This window comes from Mastigoproctus giganteus, chromosome 6 (assembly GCF_048544385.1).
Source record: "Mastigoproctus giganteus isolate SK-2022 chromosome 6, ASM4854438v1, whole genome shotgun sequence".
NCBI lineage: Eukaryota > Metazoa > Arthropoda > Arachnida > Uropygi > Thelyphonidae > Mastigoproctus > Mastigoproctus giganteus.
The window spans coordinates 136,685,880-136,706,551 of NC_143580.1; the positions used below are offsets into that span (position 1 = coordinate 136,685,880).

At 36.5% G+C, this 20,672-nt stretch overlaps 1 protein-coding gene across 1 annotated transcript in view; it reads right to left on the bottom strand.

Moving 5' to 3' along the window:
• Window positions 1–20,672, bottom strand: part of LOC150084603 (delta(14)-sterol reductase TM7SF2-like) — a 152,102-nt gene that overhangs the window by 122,219 nt on the left and 9,211 nt on the right. The window contains exon 2 of the mRNA XM_090376303.1: window positions 10,030–10,321. Coding sequence (XP_090232429.1) covers window positions 10,030–10,296 — 267 coding nt within the window. The 5' untranslated portion in view covers window positions 10,297–10,321. The remainder of the gene's footprint in view (window positions 1–10,029; window positions 10,322–20,672) is intronic.

Genomic DNA, 20,672 nt, shown 5'->3' on the forward strand with positions numbered 1-20,672 from the left:
AGTAAATAATACAAAGGTCTTTGAAATAACAGAGGAGGAGAAAAAGCAGTATGTACTGGAACTTAAGAACAAGTTTGAGCTTCTGCAGACTGCTCAGGACCAAGATATCGACGAGGAATATTACAACTTTCTGAAAGTGATAAAGCCCAAGAAACCTATAGGGAAACAGAAATCCAAAGAAGAAAAAATTAGTCAAGAAACACTTGTCATGATGAACCAAAGACGACAAATGAAGAGCAAGAAAAACACTGACAGGGAGAAAATTGAGTATACTGAGTTATGCAAAGCCATTAGAAAGAGACTGAGAGAGGACATAAGAAGATTTAACACAAGAAAAGTAGAACAAGCATTAAGGGAAAACAAAGGATTTAAATCAGCAGCCATGAGCAGTAATACAGAAAGACAAATGATACTGAAACTGAAGAATAGCAATGGTGTACTTATAAACAGCAGAGAAGGCATAATTCAAATAGCAGGAGACTACTATAGAGAATTATACAAGGAGCGAGGGAATGATACCAGCAGTAGGGAAGATGGATTGCAAAGTAGCAACACATACGACATACCCGATATTCTTCCTGATGAGGTAGAACATGCATTGAAGAAAATGAAGAATCGGAAAGCCCCTGGGGAAGATGAAGTTACTGTAGAGTTGTCAAAATTGGGAGGAAGAGACATAACACAAAAACTGGCAAGGCTCTTCACAAAGTGCATTAGAAAAGGTGTGATACCTAAGCAGTGGAATAATGCAATCATAGTTTTGCTGCATAAGAAAGGAGATAAATCAGAAATTGGAAATTATAGACCAATTAGCTTGTTATCCCACATCTACAAGTTGTTCACAAGGGTCATTACTAACAGATTAGAAAGAATACTTGATGAGAATCAACCGAAAGAGCAAGCTGGCTTTAGGACAGGATTCTCAACTATGGATCACCTTCACGTAATATCACAGCTAATGGAGAAAGCAAATGAATATAAAACACCATTATGCCTGGCATTTGTGGATTATGAAAAGGCATTTGACTCCATACAGCATAAGGCAATGTTTCGGGTACTGGAAAGACAAGGCATAGATACTCCATATATTATGATTTTGAAGAAAATATATGAGAGTGCTACATCCTTTATTAGACTAGACAAAGACAGTAGCAAATTTAAAATCGAGAAAGGAGTTCGACAAGGAGACACAATATCTCCGAAGCTGTTTACTGCTGCCCTTGAGGAAGCTTTCAGAAGATTAGACTGGTCGCAGAAAGGAGTCAATGTGAACGGAGAGTACCTAAACCATTTACGATTTGCAGATGACATTGTGGTCATAAGCCACGATCCCAAAGAATTAGAGGAAAATCTTAATCAGTTATGCACAGTTAGTAAGGATTTTGGACTAAAGATGAATATGGCTAAAACAAAAGTAATGATGAACAAGTATGCCACGGAAAGGGAAATAATGATTGAAGGAGCAGTAATTGAAAAGGTGGAGTCATATACTTATCTGGGACAAGTTATTAGCTGTAATAATGATAAATGGCTGGAAGTCAAGAGAAGAATAAATTTTGGATGGATAGCATTCAGGAAATATAGTCACATACTGAAGAGCAATATCCCAGTTTGTCTGAAACGTAAAATAATGAATCAATGTATACTCCCCACCATGACTTATGGAAGTGAAACTTGGGCACTCACCAAAAGAATGGAAGAGAAGCTAAGAACTACACAGCGAAGAATGGAACAAATTATATTGGGAATCAGACTGTTAGATAAGAAGAGAAACACCTGGATTAGACAGCAAACTCAAGTAAAGGACATTCTTATCAAAACTAAAGAACTAAAATGGTCTTGGGCAGGACACATAGCTCGAAGACATGATGACAGATGGACTAAGAAAATAACAGAATGGTACCCAAGAGGAGCTAGAAGAAAACCTGGAAGACAAAGGCGGAGATGGATAGATGAAATTCATGAGTTTTTGAGTAGTAAATGGATGGCCAGTGCTCAAAACAGAAGGAACTGGAAAGTTGCTGGAGAGGCCTTCATCCTGCAGTGGATTGAAAATGGCTGATGATGATGATGACCAGTAGAACACAGGCTGACCACGCCATATTATCTGCATTGGGAATATGCCTTAAACTTTTCCACTGGTTATGAACACAAGAAAGCAATGACTAGCATGACTTCTCAGTATAGTAAGTCGGAGAAGTGGTTGTAAATGTATTACGAACAGTAAATTGTTAAATGTTAATCCTTTTAGTTCTTAATTCGTGCTTTCTACAGCAGCAGCTCTATTGCCTAAAGGCCAGAGATGTGAACAATGCATACCCAGCCTCTCTCGAAATCCATTCATTAGATGGAAATTTTATTCGCTCTACAGAAACTATTTTAATGGACCACCCATGGATTTAAGAATCTATGTAAGCTGAGACCTGAAAACTGTAACATTTAGTTTAATTGTTGATGTGCAAAGTTAAAGTGTAATACATAGAAGTACACACACACACACTGAAGTAAATATAGGTATGTATCTATCTCTCTGAAAGTAGCACTGTAGTTTAATAAATTTTGATTTTGTTGTAACAGAAAATTTAAATATCAAATCTATGTAATGTTTTGCTATCTATTGTGACTGACATACTTTACCTTTATTGAAAGCTTTTTGTTTTCTCACTATAAAAATACGAATTGATTCAAGCGTTAATTTTTTATATTGAATCATTATCAATTATATTACTTTTAAGCTGTTACTATAATTTCGTTTGAATTAAAAATCTGAAATTGTCAATAAACAATGAATTAAATGAAGCAGTAATTAAAACAATGATATATTAATATTTAAAAAGGCATTAATCCTAATAGCAGCAACTACGCAAAATAAGAAAAATGTTTCAAATATCAAGTATACGTACAATATTATTAATGATGGATTTAGATCAACATTTCCGAATGTCGAAACAATTCTGAAAATATTTCTCACAATGCCTGTGGCAAATTCAAGTGGTGAACGGTCTTTTTCAGCAGTAAAAAGAATAAAAAAACTATTCACGAATTAATTTAATGCAGGACAAAATGTCTGATTTATCATTATTATTTATCGAATTCAAGGTAACGAACGCTATAAATTATGAAGACATAATTGATAAATTTGCAAAATTAAGAACAAGGAAAAAAAAAAAACATGTTAACCGTTCATAAAAAACTGTTCGTTTCTTACATTTAAAACAACCCAAATTTTCTTCTTCCCTTCTCATGTGAGGCATTGTCTCACATGACCACGACTGGGCATTCTTTGTTTTCATAATAATGTTTATATACAGCTGACGATGAGTATCATAGACTTGAAAGCTTCTGTTTTAATTTGTTTTTTGCTTTGCTTTACCTACAGCTTATTTGTTTCTGTTTCTCTGGAGTAAACTAATTTTACCTTTAACATGAATACCAGAGTCCAAGGCCTTTTTAACCTTGTAAGTAAAAATAATTAGTTGGAAAAAATAAAATAAAATAATTATTTTTTTCTTAGTCAGCCCTTAATAATGCAGCAAAAATATGAATCTGGAGCATCTAAACGAAAGAGACAATGATAAAAAAAAATGATCAAATTGAAATTAAAAAAAAAAAAAAAAAAAATGCTCTAATGCCTTTTCTGCAAGTAACAAAAAATATAAATGAGGAAAATAAAAGTGCAAGGACAGGAGAAGAGGGAGTAAAGACCAAAGAAGAGGCTGAGATGCAGTGTAAAGAAAATAAACAAACCATAGGTAATGAACTAGTGGTAGTGTAATTAGTGACAATGAAAATTTTAAAGAAAGTTTAAATGAACCATCATATTCATGTGATATTGTGTATCCAATGAATATCGCAAAGTGGCACATGGAAATGAATGAATGTTTTAGAGAACATTTTTTAATAAATACGCCAACAAATTTTGGAAAAATTTAAAAACAATATATAAGGACAGCGACTTTATATTCATGAAACAGATATTTTCCTGTACAGAAATGAATGGAACAAAGGAAAACCGTGAGTGGCTGATATTTTTTGATACCAGCAAATCCATCTACTATTTCGTATGCAAATTATCTTCAAATTCAAATCATAAATTTATAACTGGTTTTAATGACTGGAAAAACATTTCTGGGTCTTTACATGTGCACAAAAATTCATCAGGTCACATTAATGCTGTGTATTTATTTTAAGAGATGTTCAATTTTGGATTATGTTGACACGGAACTAATCAAACAAATTCAGTCTGAAGAAAATTATTGGAGAGAGATTTTAAAAAGAATTATTGCTACTGTTCAGCTTTTGAGTATACTTGTTTAGGATTCAGGGGTAGTAACGACAAAACTTATATAGAACATAGTAGTAATTGTGTAAGTTGACTAGTAAAAAAGTCGAATTAAAAAAAGAAAAACTATGTGCAATGAAACGAGAGATAATGAAATAATTTTAGAAGCAAAAGAAATGTTTATTATCAATAATGAAGTTTAATATTGACAAGTGCAAAGTACTGCATATGGGTTGAAGTAACCCCAGAGAAACATACCACTATGTGGTACTGCACTTAGAGTAGTAGAAAATGAAAAAAACCTGGAGTAATTGTGCAGTCAGATATGAAATTTTCTTAGCAGTGCAGACAGGTTGCCAGAGCAGGTAATGGGATATTGTCAATGATATACAGGAATTTTGCTAGTAAGGAAAAGGATGTAATTATTAGGGAAAAGGAGGAGGTCGTTGAAAGAAGTCTTTGAGGCAAAAAATATGACACCTATATTCAGTTATTTCAATGCAAAAATTCAAAACGCTGTTGTAAACACGCTGGATATTCTCAAAGATCTTTCATCTATGTTTGAGGTTGACTACCTTGCTAGCAGCTTTTTCCCCTCAATTACACTGATACATCAAGAGTATTTGAAATAAACTAAGCAGAATTGTGAGCAAAATCCACAGTATGAAAAAGGACCTCACACAAGGTCCAGTTGGTATCCCTACTGTTTTATGGAAAAAATGTGGAACTACACTGGTTAAGCCACTCCTTCACTTAATAAAATTGTTCTTTGAGAGTGGAATCTAACCTTCTCAACCTAAAAATGCTTTTGTTACCCCTATTTATAAAAAAGGAAGCTCGTCCTCATCCAACAACTGCAGACCAGTTTGTCAATTAAATACACTCTCAAAGATAATTGAATCCATTGTATGAAGCAGCTATTTAATTTTACGAAATTTAATCTGTCGGATTTCTCTCAGATTTATCAAGGGCGTTCCACCTGCACTGATATGATCTCTTTTGTATCGGATATATCCAAGGCACTTAACGAAGGAGAACAAATCGACACCATCTCTCTTGACTTAAGCAAAGCTTTTGACAAGGTAGTTCATCAAAAATTAATTAATAAACTGGATCATTATGGGCTCAGAGGCCAGGCTCTTGACTGGATAGCAAACTACTTGGAAGGGAGAGAAATGTCGGTGACTTTTAAAAGGCAAGATTTCACATCCTTTTGAACCCGAAATGGGTGTCCTGCAGGGTTCATCCTTGGGTCCGCTGCTATTTCTGATCTGCATCGACGACCTGCCAAGTATTCTTGGAGACTGCCAAATTAAACTCAACATATTTGCAGACAAAAATTTACAAAGCTATTCTCAATACCAACGACTGTATCACTCTTAACGAAGCTCTGCAACGAGTAATCCAGTGGCTGAATGAGAATAGAATGGTTGTCAACGAAAAAAGTGTAAAGTGTGAGCCAATGAATTTTGCCAATGTACACAAAAAAAAAAAAAAAAACTGTTCTTATTGCATCAACAACCAGGCAATCAAAAAAGTTAGTTCTGTCAAAAATTTGGGTATTTTCATCAAAGAAGAACTTTCCTTTGATCTCCATGTATCGAATATGTTTTTTTTAGAAATGTTCATATATCTTTACAAAATTTATGTTAGGCCAGGCTTAGAATATGCCTCCCAGGTCTGGGAGGCACGCAGCTTATCAAAAAAAAAAAATCGAAAATATTCAAAAAAGAGCAATGCAATAAGTCTGTTTCAAAAGTAGATTACAATATAACGAGAAATCTTAACAAGAGTGATGTATACTCTTTGGACTTGAAACGCTGGAAGAAAGAAAGAAGGTACAAAGCTGATCTACTCCTATTTAACCAGCTGGTAAATGGTACCATCAATTGTCCTCACCTCGTCTCACAAATTAACTTCAATGAACCAAAAAGAGCTTTAAAAAACATCCACTGCTTAAACCATCCTATGCAAGAAAAAATTATAGATATTACAACTACTGCAACAGGACATCAAGATCAATTAAATAAGCAAACTTGCAGATATTTTATACCTCTGGACACTTCAAGAGGTAACTGAAATCTCCAACCACATCACTTAAGTGAGCCTTTAAATGTTTTTTTCCTTCTTCTTCAGTTATGTATTTTTGACATTTTTTACATGATGAAATTTGTATTCCAAGCCTCTGCTTTGGAGAAGGTGTAACTTCATTTTTGTTGCTACACACTAAGGCATGTTTGTTTGCTGTTTTGTAGCAGTTTAAATAAATAAATAAATTATCCCTCTGTATAAGGCAATGGTCAGGCCACACCTTGAGTACTACATACAAGTCTGGAGGCCTCATTTTAGGAAGGATGTAGAGGTGCTTGAGCGAGTACAGAGAAGGGCAACAAGGTTGGCGAGGGCAATGAAAGGATGATCTTACCAAGAAAGACTTAAAAAGTTCTGCAAATTGCAACGTCTAGAGACTAGGCACTTGCGAGGTGATCTGACTGAGCTGCATAAGGCTTTGAATGGGCTGAGCTGGACTAATTCTGATGGGATCCTTCAGCTTGCTCAGTTTACGAACCTGAGGGGATATAAATTCAAATTGAGGAAAGCCAGTTACAGAATAGATGTGCAGAAATCTGTCTTTAGCCAGTGTGTAATTGATTGCTGGAACTAACTTCCAACTGTCATTCTGGAAGTTGATAGTTTAAGTAAATTCCAGGAGAAACTGGACAAACGTTTAGATGGAAAGGATGTGTGAAATGGTTTTGTTTGTTTTTTTTTTTTCCCCGGCTGATGCTACATAAGCTTGCTTTCTTGCATCACATGCCTCTACTGCTACTACATTCAATGCTGTTTGTTATGAATTAATTTCTGAAATAAATAGACAAACAGAAGTATACATCAATTTTTTGGTTATTTTTTAAATATTTATAAATCTCGATTTAGACGAAACTGAATTCAACACTAATATTGATAAATTAATAAGTATACACTGGTGTTCAAAGAAAGTGTATTACCCTTAAAATTGTAATTGTCGTCCAAATAGCATAAGTATATGGCAATATTTCTTACAGATTGCATCACACAAGATTGACACACATTTTCAACTATATAAGCACACTCTGCAAGAATTGCAGTCATTCCTTACTTGTGTCGGGATGGCGAGTTACGTGCAGTTGACACCACGAACAAAGAGTGCTCTTGTTGCTTTACGTGAGGAAGGATGTTCTTCCCATCATATTGCTTATAGAGTGTCTTGTAATCAGTCAACAGTGAGTAGATTTCTTTCCAAACTCAAGAATACTGGTTCTGCCAATAGGAAAAAAGGAACCGAATGCAAATGAGTCTCTATGCCAAATTATGGCTGCATTTTGAAGTGCTTATGCCTTAAAAACCGTAAAGCTTCTTTGTCTAAGCTGAAAAGAGAATGGGAAGAACATACAGGAGTGGTAGCAACTGAAGTAACAGTCACAAGACACCTCTTCAAAAATGGACTTGTAGCCCATCGTCCTAACAAGAAGCCCCTCAAAAAAAAAAAAAAAAAATGAGAAAGGTCCAATTAAATTGGTGTAAGGAGCATGTCAAATGGACAAACGAGCAGTGGAAGTCAGTTATTTTCTCAGATGAGAAGAAATTCAACCTACAAGGCTCTGATGGAAGACAAACAATTTGCCATAGATGTGGTGAAGATATTTTCGTAAATTTGTAACGTAAAAAAAAATCACTAGAGTGATTTTTTTTTTACGTTATTATGGTGAAATGTGTTTCCCCTTTACTGATCTTCAATTGTATAAAAAACATAAATAAAATTTCAGAATCTTCTCTTCATTCCTTTTTTTTTTTTTTAAGCTTCATAAACTTGTTACTCCGCGCAAATCATGTTAGCTGCAACTTGTGCGTGCCGTTAAAAAATGCTTATGCATGCTATTGAAATTTATAAAGAAAAGAGATTATCTTGGAAACAAATGTCTCTTTAAGCATTTCTGAAAAAGACGATTCCTTGTGCAACAAACTAACGAGTGCTGAGCCAATAATGAGTGATCAACAGGTGCGCATTTAGTCGATGATGATGATGATGACGATGAATAAACATTCATCGTCATCGAATAATTCATCGAATTATAATTTGCTTGATTTTACAGGCTACGTTTTCATTTCTTTGGATAAATCAATCATTGTTTAAACAAGCTAATTAGCTAACTGATTTCATTGTTGAGAATGTAACCCCTATTTTTAACATTAGGTCTATGGGAAATTAATTCCCACTTTACGATCGTGCACTAGGAACAAATTAACTCAAAGTCAGGAATTACCTGTATATGCAAGTTTTTTTTTTTTTGGATTGGTATCCTAAAAGGGGGCTCTGCAAGAGTTTAGCACCTCAGATCTCAAGAAGCATAAGTACAGCCCTGCACTTCCAGAATCTTGCCAAAACTATTGGCCATAACTTCTGCCCATCTGCACTCCCACCTCTGTTACAGCATGATGTTCTGCTGCATCCTCAGCTAGAGATATAGTCAACTTACTAGCATCCTATTTTTATCCCCTTACTTCTATCTCTTGAATTGAGAACTTGGTAAATCACCTCCTACCATGCCAAATACACTACACTCAATGCCTAGTATAGTTTTCCAACTGAAGCACATTGGAAAAATTCTGAACAATCTTGATCCCAAGAAATCTCCAGGTCCTGATGGATCTCTCCACTGGTTCTCAAACCAGTGCTTGCTACTGCTCTGTATCACCTCTTTACACTTTCTTATTCCCGGTGTTTTCCTTCTAATTGGAAATTTGCTCATATTCAGCGAGATCCTAAAAAAGGGTGACAAAACCTTCACATCCAATTATTTTCCCATTCACTTATCTCTGCTCTTCTCAAAATATGGAGAAATACCCCAAATTCCAACTCTTCTAGATGATCAGTGATCACCAATATAAATTTCATTAGTATCAATCAACTGGGAATACTTATATTACTCATCTTTGGACAAACTCAATGGAAAATTCCATTTAGGAAGAAGCTGCCCTCACTTGATATTTCTAAGGTTTTTGATTGTGTTTGGTATAAAGGTCTTTTAAACAAGCTACAATTTGCCTGCCAACAGTATTTTACAACTGGGTATCCGGTTTTCTATCTGAACACTCTGTCTTCTAACTTCACTAATAGTAGTATTTCCCACGGTATAGTTCTTCCTCCCACTCGTTTCCTCTTGTATATTAAGAACCTTCTACTGACTGGAAATTTAATCCATAGTTTTACTGATTACAGTACACTTCATTCCACCTTACAGTTGGAGAAACCATGCCCTGCACAAACAGCCTCAATTTGTCATGGTTAAGCTAGTGTTTCTATATGTAGGTTGCAGCCCATCAGTGGACCAAAGGAAAATTAGATAAATTACAAAACTTTTAATATAGCACAAGAGTTACATAAATACTATAATATATTATAACAATTTGAGTAATTAAATAAAACATAATGTGTGTTAATGGAAAAATTCTTTTTTTTGATAATTATATTTATACCTGGGTTATTAAAAATTGAGAGAAACCAAACCAACTGAATTCTTCTATGCCTGTAAATAAGAGTTCTAAAATGAAATGTAGATTTTTTTTCATGTTTAGTTGGGTTGCATTGTAAAAAATGTTGAGAAATGCTGGTATAAAACTGTCACTCTTATAATACTTTTGACTAGGAATACGGATGAATTATATTTATTCCAAAATACAGTATAAATACATAAATATTTTCTTACTTTGGCAGACTGTAAAGCAGCTATTCGAGCTGATGATCTTGTCATTGAAGCTGGAATAGTTTTAGGATCAGATATATATTGAGATGGAGTTTTTGAACTATCCACATCATCAAAATTTTTAGAATGACCTACATCAAAGGAATTATCTTGTAAACTGTGCTGTTTTGCAGTTTTTCGGGCAGGTGAGCGGGACCGAGAACGACCTTTACGTCCCCTACTTTGGCTTCGAGATCTAGTGACAGGTCGATGCTGAACAGATGACCGCATCTTTGTTAATTTTCTTGAAAACTTACTAATTAAAATAAAAACTAAAAATTAAAATGAATATGATGTATATATAAACACACACACACACACACACACACACACTTAAAAGTCCTTCCATGATAGTATAGTGATTTTTCCACTTGTCACTCATTTAGATGGGAATGGGTTCAAATCCCATCAGAATTCTTAAAAGTCCCTTCACAATTAGGGTTGTAACCAACCTCAGATAGAGACTGTAAAGTTTCTCAACAAAAATCACTAAAGTTTTTCAGCCTGCACAACATGAAAATCAGCCAATGAACAAACACTTGTATAGACACAATCCACTGGCACACCTTTAAAAGAAAATTATAAACATATTTAAACACTTATAATCAACTTTTTCTAATTAAACTACTCACCACTATGAAAGGTGTTCATAGTGGCAGAAGTGTAGCAACTTCTGATCAACGCTATTCAACTTCAAACTGAACATGGAAATATCTTCTACCTGCACAATTATTCCCAGCATTCAACCTTCCCTGAATTAAGCCCAATGACAGGATTCAATATGGAATCCACAAATATTGCCAATTTATATTGTAGGAATTAAGTGTTATTCATATTTCACATTAATTCATTATGAAAAACCATATAATATCCTTCTCTCAACACAAAATGAACTTATATAATCAATCTTTGTACAGTTTCTATTCCTTCCTTATTTTTAGTTTTCTATAGCAGTCTTTGAAAATTTTCTAATTTAGTTTTCTTTTGCAATCTTTGAACTTTGCTATATTGTGACCAGACATTAACTTGTAATTCTACACTGCTTTCAACTTTACTCATTTACATTTGTGGCTTTTTCTCTTACTGATTGTCTACCCTACACCGGTGTTCAAAGAAAATGCATCACCCCTTAAAATTGTAATTTTCATCTGAATAACGTTAAGTATATGGCAATATTTCTTAGGATCAGATAAGATTGACATGCGTAGGTAATGACGTAATATTACATCGGCTGTTACTTTCAGCTATATAAGCACGCTCTGAAAGAGTTGCAGTCATTCCTTGACTGTGTCAGGATGGCGAGTTACTTGCAGTTAACACCACGAAGCAAGAGTGCTATTGTTGCTTTACATGAGGAAGTATGTTCTTCCTGTCATATTGCTTATAGAATGTCTTGTAATCAGTCGACAGTGAGCAGATTTCTTTCCAAACTCAAGAATACTGGTTCTGCTGATAGGAAAAAAGGAGCCAGAAGCAAACGAGTCTCTATGCCAAAACAGGACCGCATTTTGAAGTGCTTATGCCTTAAAAATCATAAAGCTTCTTCGTCTGAGCTGAAAAGAGAATGGGAAGAACATACACGAGTGGTAGCAAGTGCAGTAACAGTCAGAAGACACCTCTTCAAAAATGGACTTGTAGCCATAGCCCATCGTCCTAAGAAGAAGCTCCTGCTCACACAAAAAATGAAAAAGGCCCAATTAATTTAGTGTAAGGAGCATGTCAAATGGACCCCCAAGCAGTGGAAGACATTTATTATCTCGGATGAGAAGAAATTCAACCTACAAGGCTCTGATGGGAGACAAACGATTTGCCATAGACGTGGTGAAGAATACCATTCAGACTGTATGGTGTCTACAGTGAAATTCCCTACCAGCCAAATGATACAGGGGTGCATTTCGCATCGTGGAATAGGTCACCTGCAGTTTATAAAAGGTTCCGTAAATGCCAATGGAAACTTGCTATATTGGAAGGCAAATTGCTGCCAACCATTAGAGACCATTTCCACCTGCCAAGTAACTGCATCTTTCAGGACGACTCTGCTCCTTGTCATCGGACAAAAAGTGTAAATGGGCACTTCTGTAGTTACTTTAGCTTCATTTCTGCATTAGAGGTTCGACAGCAATGTGTTTACATTTGTTATAGGTGAAAAAATGGTTGGAAGAACGGTCCATTACAAATCTTAGCTGGCCAGGAAACAGACCCAGACCTGAATCCTATAGAGAACTGTTGGAATTGTGTAGAATCTGCAGTTGCCAGAAAGAAACCAAAGACCCTTCTTGAACTTCAGGAAGCCATAATTCATGTCTGGAATCACAAACTATCAGTTGATTACCTTCAGAAACTGATCTTGTCAATGTCTCGACGGTGTGCTGCTGTTATCAGGGCCAGAGGCAGTTCAACTAAATATTAGTTTGCATTTGGTGAACTTTTCATTTTGTTTTCATTTAAAAGGATAAACTGAAGCAAATTGAGGGATTCAGGTATAAATGTCGTGTTTATCAAAACTATTGTATAAAGGTTGCAAATGCTCATTTTGGAATATTTGGGAGCACCTGTCAAATATTACTTAGCTTTGCCTTAACTATTAATAAATATCTTTTGTTTATATTTATAATGCTAGTCATTAATATAACATACCATCACGAAAAAGGTTAGAAATGTGAAATTCCTAGGTGATGCACTTCCTTTGAACACCAGTGCATATTAAATTAAGATTATATGCCACTGTGTACCAGGCACGTGCTGTGAGTAAATACTCAGGGTAGGCAGTAGGCATTTATAAAGTAAATTATAAGCAAAAGGCCTTGTCACTATAAAACAATATGTAAAAATATTTTAAACAAAATATATTTACTCACAGTTTTATTTGTAGATGAACTCCATTCTTCTCTCTTTGCTAGTACTAAAAATATTGGTCACTTTTTCATAGAAATTGTAAGTTGGACTTTGCTCCATTTTAATTAATCTTTCCTATTCAATGGAAATTAAAGCAAGTGACAAAAGCCTTTCATTTTTCATTCTATTTCTGGTGAAGCTTTTGATTCTTTTCAAGTTGAAAATGACCTCTCAACAGAGACTGTGGTAGCTGGAATTGTTAAAATCAATTGAAGCAGCTTCACCGCTTCGGGGAAAGTTTGTTCGAGTCCATTTTGAAACACAAAAGTAGGCAAATTTTGAACTGATTTATCCCAGAACACTTGTGCATTATAAATTCCAGCTAGATCAGTTTTGAGTCTTATGACATCGAAGATGCCACCATAATTCTTTTCTAAACTTTTTACTAACGACTAATGAAATAAATTGTAAATTTTTAAACTCAGTGTATCCTGCTTCCATATGCTTTAAGATATCATTCAATATTAGACAGAATATTCTTTCTCTTTCTTCTTTAATTGGACGTTTTGTACGACATTTTGATTCAACCAAGTTATTTTCATTGCAACATTCTTCAAACTTCTCACATATATCATCAAAATGTCTACACGGATCATCGAGCGAATTTAGTTTGTAAGATATTGAAGAGTGTGTCAGTTTTAGTGAAAATTTTATCATAAACTGAAGAAAAGTACGTTGAATCTTGCATTAACCAATTATAAAATCCATTGCTCCTCACTAAGGTATCTGAATCCCACAATAAAGGATGGCTGTTAATGCTGTTGAAAAGTTCGCAAAGGTCACTATGGTAGTATAAAATAGTTCGTACTAGTTTTGAGTTAGAACTCCATCTCATAGGTGCAGCTTTTGGAATGCATTTCTGTACTAGATCAAGAAATTGCTTTCGTTTTGTAAACTGAAAAATGAGGCAAGACCCTCAATGGTGTTGATAAATATTGTGTATTCAGATATGAATTTTGCTGACTGAGACAGAACAAGATTCAACTTGTGAGCATAGCAATGGGTAAATAATGCTGATGGTGCTTTTTCTCTTATTTAGCTTGAATGCCATTTAAATGTGATGTGATTACCAATGCTCCATCATATGTCTGTGCTATAAGTTTATCAGCACAGATGTTGTATTTTTCTAAATTTTTAAATATGCATTCTGTTATACCAGTAGCTGTTCTGTCTTTAAGTTTGTCAAATCCTATGAAGGCTTCTTTAATTTCAGAATCCAATACATATCGTAAAACTGTGGAACACTGACTTGTATTTGAAATATGAGTCATTTCAACCACTTCTATAGCAATGAATGAGGATCTTGCAATCTCTTCTTTAATATTATTTTCTACAGCTATTCCTACTTTTTTTTTTTTTTTTTTTTTTTTTGATTTGGTAGTTGTTGGCGCATCGGCTTCTGTGGCCATATTGCACCTCCCAAGATTTTTGCAGTACTTTGATCCAAGCCCGAGGCGGGAATCGAACCCGCGACCTTTGGGTTGCCGGGCAGGTACTTTACCCACTCAGCTCGCCCGGTCGGCGCTATTCCTACTGCTTCAATTAGGTCATTTTGGACCTTGTTAGAAACACCAAAAAAAAAAAAACGGATGATGTCTGTAAATGTTCCAATTTTTCATCAAATTTTGCAGTGTAGTTCAGTAACTCAATATAATTTCCACAAGTTAGAGGATTTGAATTCATTATTGCTGCAAAGCAAGTAGCATATATTAATTTTTTCAGTATGTCTCTGTTCTCTTTTACCTTTTTATTGTGAATTTCAAAGCTAAGTTTTTTCAGCTTATCTATACTCAAGTCAATTCGCGTAAATCCAAATGTTTTCAATGATATTTGGCTTTCATAACATGCAGAAGATCTTTCATGTTTGCTTAAAGCATTAGGCAAATTATTCTTACCCACACACTTTCACTGGGTACAGAAAATAATAAGCATGGGAAACAAGAGTCTATTTGTTGTAATACAGCCGCACAACCAGTCTTTCTTGCTGTACCAATGGGCTGTGTTAGGGTAACTTAGAGTACGAACAGGCGCACGCATACTTGCATATACACCAACACTAGGAGTATAGTTATAAATTCGATGACCTTAAAATGATAGTCAAGACATCTAAGGCAGATCTTGTTGGGATATCAGAGACGTGGTGTCACACAGATATAAGCAGTGCAGAATTGGAATTTGGGGAGTACAATGTGTACAGAAAGGATAGACGTAACAGGAAGGGAGGAGGGATTATGCTGTTATTAAGAAACACATAAAATATAAGGAAGTGCATCCAATTGATGTTGGTGGACAATGCAGTGTTGAGTCGGTTTGGTGTGAAATAGGCACTGGCAAAAGAAAAATGAGAGCAGTTGTGTGTTACAGGCCTAATGAATCTGATGTGTATAATGAGCAATTGTGCAGAGAAATATATTGGGCCAGAAAATCAGAATGTCTTATAATGAGGGATTTTAACTTTCCAGATATTGACTGGAACTTGTGGGTTGGTCACTCGCACACTAGCAAGACTTTTGTGGATTTATTCAATGACTGTTTTCTACAGCAACATGTTCAAGAGGCGACAGAGGCAGTAATACTCCTGATCTGATTATCAGCAGTGATTATTCATGCATTAAGAATTTTCAGATAAATTAACCACTCTGTAATAGTGATCACAATGTACTGATGTGGGAATTACTTAAAGATGTAACTACCATCAAGGCTAAAGGGAAGGACTTATGCTTTCGTAAAGGTGACTACAGTGGTCTCAGACAGTTTTTAAATTCTGTACAGTGGGATCAACTGATGATGTTACCAACTTTAAATTCTAAATGAGAAGCCTTCAGGGATTTAATTTTGGAGGCTACTAGGCTTTTCATTCCAACTAAGAAATACTGTTCAAGGTTTAGGCCTAAACGGATGTCAGATGAATTAATGAGGCTCGTGGCAGAGAAAAATAATGTATGTGATGCATATAAAGTATCAGGTGACACAGAAGCTTATGGCAGGTAAAAACTAGTCTGTAATCAAGTCACAAAGGGGGTTAGGCAGGCAAAGGCAGATTACAAGAAATCTTTGGCAAAGGATGCAAAGAAAAACAGCAAAGAGTTCTTTACTTATGTAAACTCTAGAAGGAAAGGGATGAATCAGATTGGACCACTTTACATAGATGGGTTGACTACTGATGATCATGCTCAGGTAGCTGACAAACAATGAGTATTTTGCATCTACATTCACACATGAGGAGTCATTCGATGAGGGAGCTAAGCTTAGCTAACAGGGAGCTAAGCGATTTTGCAATAACTGAGAGTAAAGTGGAGGAGAAATTGTTGAAGTTAAACATAAGGAAGGCACCTGAGGTGGATGGGATCTATCCAGTTATATTAAAGGAGGCAGCAAAGGAAGTAAGCAAACCCTTAGCCATAATTATGAGAGCTTCCTTGGACACAGGAGAGTTCCCCATGAACTGGAGGTGTGCAAATGTATCACTAGTTCACAAAGGGGGTTCAAAAGGTGACAAGTTGTTGTTTGGTTTTTAGGAGAATTAGCAACTAAGGCCATATTGCTCATGGGATATGCGGCGGTCATTCCCTGACCTTTCCGGATCCTCTGTATTTGGTGGTCACGGGCTCGAACCCCGGTCTAATTAAGAAGCGTGTGATATGCACTGCTGCTCCTGCCCACCTGGCTACGGAGGCGCCGGTGACACAAGTAACTACAGACCTGTTAGTTTAACTTGTGTTCCGGGGAAAATAATGGAATCACTGATTAAAGAAGCATTGCAGGATCATCTAGACAAGACTGCAATAATAGTTAAGACACAGCATGTGTTTGTTAGAGGGAGGTCTTGTCTGACCAATTTGATTGGATATTATGATGTCACAAAGGAACTGAATGCAAAAAATAATTTTGATATCATATATTTGGATTTCAGGAAAGCTTTTGATACTGTTGCACATGGAAGACTGCTGTACAAATTGGAGAGGTATGGCATTAAGGGTAAGTTGCTAGAATGGATAAAGGGATGGTTGAGTGAGAGACGACAGGGAGTGGTAATCAATGGACACTGCTCTTCGTGGACAAATGTTGTTAGTGGAATTCCCCAGAGTTCGGTGTTGGGCCCATTGTTGTTTTGTATATTTATCAATGATATTGATGAAGGCATATCAGGTTTAACATCCAAGTTTGGAGATGATACAAAGGTTGGCAGGGTTGTTAACGACAGTAAAGACAGTATGCTACTCCGACTGGATCTAGATAAGTTGGGAAAATGGGCTGAGAAGTGGCAACTGAAGTTTAACATTGACAAATGCAAAGTACTGCATATGGGTAGTGATAACTGAAGAGAAACGTACCAACTGTGTGGTACTACACTCAGGGAAATGGAAAGTGAAAAAGATATGGGGGTAATTGTGCAGTCAAATATGAAGTATGCTGAGTAGTGAAGTATGTAGTAATTGTGCAGTCAAATATGAAGTATGCTGAGTAGTGCAGATGGGCTACCATGGCAGGTCATGGAGTCTTGTCAATGATATATAGGAATTTTGCTAGCAGGGACAGGGAGGTGATTATCCCATTATACAAGGCAATGGTCAGGCCATACAGAGTACTGTGTACAGGTCTGGAGGCCTCATTTTATGAAGAATGTAGAGTTGCTAGAACGAGTGCAAAGAAGGGCAACAAGATTGGTGAAGGGAACAAAATGGTGCTCTTACCAAGAAAGGCTTAAGTTTTGCAAATTGCAGCACCTGCGAGGTGATCTGATTGAGGTGTATAAGGCCTTGAATGGGTTGAGCAAGTGGAATGCTGATGGGATTCTTCCTCTTGTTCAGACTAAGAACCTGAGGAGGCAAAGTTTCAAATTGAGGAAAGATAGTTGTAGAATAGATGTGTGGAAATTTGCCTTTAGCCAGTGAGTAGTTGATTGGTGGAACAGGCTTACATCTTTTGTTGCAGAAGCTAATAGCCTAAATTAATTTAAAGGCTGAGCTGGACAGGCATTTGGAACAAATGGAGGTGTGAAATGGGAGTTTATTTATTTTTTTTTTTTTTGGCCGATGATGCATAAGCTTGCTTTCTTGCATCGTATGCCTCTACTAATGCTAATGCCACACGGTTTGAAATGTTCTTATTGTTTTTGTCCCTTTACACTGTTGAAGTTGTTTCATTTCTGGTGTTGGTCTTCCAATTTTAATCACAGACTTTTCTTCATAAGACAGGTTAGAAAAATTTTTAAAAGACTCACTGTCCATATTTGAAAAGGGATAAACTTTGAAATAAAGTATTTGTAAAGTATAAAGTATCAGCTCTATCACTAGAGGCAAATGATACAACACACATGCACACACTCCTCACTCTGCAAAGACCGATGGCACACTGAAACGAAGGCAGGAATTATTCAGCCTTTATAACACGGTATTAGCATTAGCATTAGCATTAGCATTAGTAGAGGCATACGATGCAAGAAAGCAAGCTTATTCAGCATCAGCCAAAAAAAAAAAAAAAAAAAAAACCCACTCCCATTTCACCCCTCCGTTCGTTCGAAATACCTGTCCAGTTGAGCTTTAAATTTGTTTAGGCTATCAACTTCAACAACAAGTGATGGAAGTCGGTTCCACCAACCAACCACCCGCTGGCCAAAGGCAAATTTCCGCACATCTATCCGACATCCGTCCTTCCTCAATTTGAATTTATGCCCTCTGAGGTGATTATTCTGAGAAAGATGAAGAATCCCATTTGCATTGAGCATGCTCAAACCATTCAAGGCCTTATACACCTCTATCAGATCACCTCGCCGGTGCCTAGTCTCCAGACTCTGTAATTTGCAAAACTTAAGCCTTTCTTCGTAAGAGCAACCCTTTGTTCCATTTACTAATCTTGTTGCCCTTCTCTGTACCCGTTCCAGCAGCTCTACATCCTTCTTGAAATGAGGCCTCCAGACCTGTATACAGTACTCAAGATGTGGCCTAACCATTGCCTTATACAAGGGAATAATCACCTCCTTATCCCTGCTAGAAAAATTCCTGTATATCATTGACAAGACACCATGAGCTACTCTTGCAGCTCGTCTGCACTGCTCAGAGAACTTCATATCTCCCTGCACAATTACCCCCAGGTCCTTTTCATTCTCCACCACTGTCAGTGCAGTACCGCAGAGTTGATACGTTGCTCTGGGGTTACTGTTTCCCATATGTAGTACTTTACATTTGTCAATGTTAAACTTCATTTGCCACCTCTCAGCCCATCTGTTCAACCTTTCCAGATCCTGTTGCAGCAGCATAGCGTCAGTAGTGTCCTTAACGACCCTGCCAACCTTTGTATCATCTGCAAACTTGGACATTAAACTTGATATCCCATCATCAATATCATTCATAAACACCGAAAACAACAACGGACCCAACACTGAACCTTGAGGAACTCCACTAATAACATTAGTCCACGTTGAGCAGTGTCCATTGATTACCACTCTCTGTCTTCTGCCACTCAACCATCCCCTTATCCATAGTAGCAATTTGCCTCCAATGCCACACTGCTCCAATTTGTGCAGCAGTCTTCCATGTGCAACAGTATCAAAAGCCTTTCTAAGATCCAAATATATAATATCAAAGTTATTCCCTGCATCCAGTTCTTTTGTGACTACATCATAGTATCCAATCAAATTGGTCAGGCAAGACCTGCCCTTAACAAAACCATGCTGCGTCTGAGCTATAACTGAATTCTTGTCTAGATGATCCTGCAGTGCTTCTTTAACCAGTGCCTCCATTAATTTACCTGGAACAGAAGTTAAACTAACAGGTCTATAATTACTTGTGTCAGCCTTTGATCCTCCTTTGTGAATTGGGGTTACATTTGCACATCTCCAGTCTATGGGTACCTCCCCTGAGTCCAAAGAAGCTCTCATAATTATGGCTAGGGGTTTGCATACTTCCTTTGCTGCCTCCTTTAATATAACTGGATAGATCCCATCCACCCCAGGTGCCTTTTTTATGTTTATCCTCAACAATCTCTCCTCCACTTTCCTCTCAGTTATTACAAAATCATCCAGCTCACTGCCAATGTTTACTTTACCTACATCATTCTCCTTCCTGAATAACTCCTCATGCGTGAATGTAGATGCAAAATACTCGTTTAGATTGTTAGCCACCTGAGCAGGATCCTCAACTGTTGAACCATCAATATCCAGTGGACCAATCTGATTCATCCCTTTCCTTCTCGAGTTCAAGTATGTAAAGAACTCTTTTCTGTTTTTCTTTGCATCCTTTGCCAAGGATTTTTCGTAGTCTGCCTTTGCCTGCCTAATCTCCTTTGTGACTTGGTTACAGACCAACTTATATCTATCATAGGCTTCCATGTCACCCATTAATTTATATGTATCCCATGCATTTTTCTTCTCTGCCACATGTCTCATTAGTTCATCTGACAACCATTTAGGCCTAAACCTTGAACAATATTTCTTAGTTGGTATGTAAAGCCTGGTAGCCTCCAAGATTAGTTCCTTGAATGCTTCCCATTTAGAGTTTGCTGTTGGTAACATCATCAGTTGGTCCCACTGTACAGAATTTAAATACTGTCTCAGACCATCATAGTCGCCTTTACGAAAACAAAAACCCTTCCCTTTACCTCTGATGGTAGTTACCTCCTTGAGTAAATCCCACTTCAACACACTGTGATCACTGCCACCTAGTGGTTCATTTAACTGCAGGTTCTTAATGCACGAAGAGTCACTACTGATA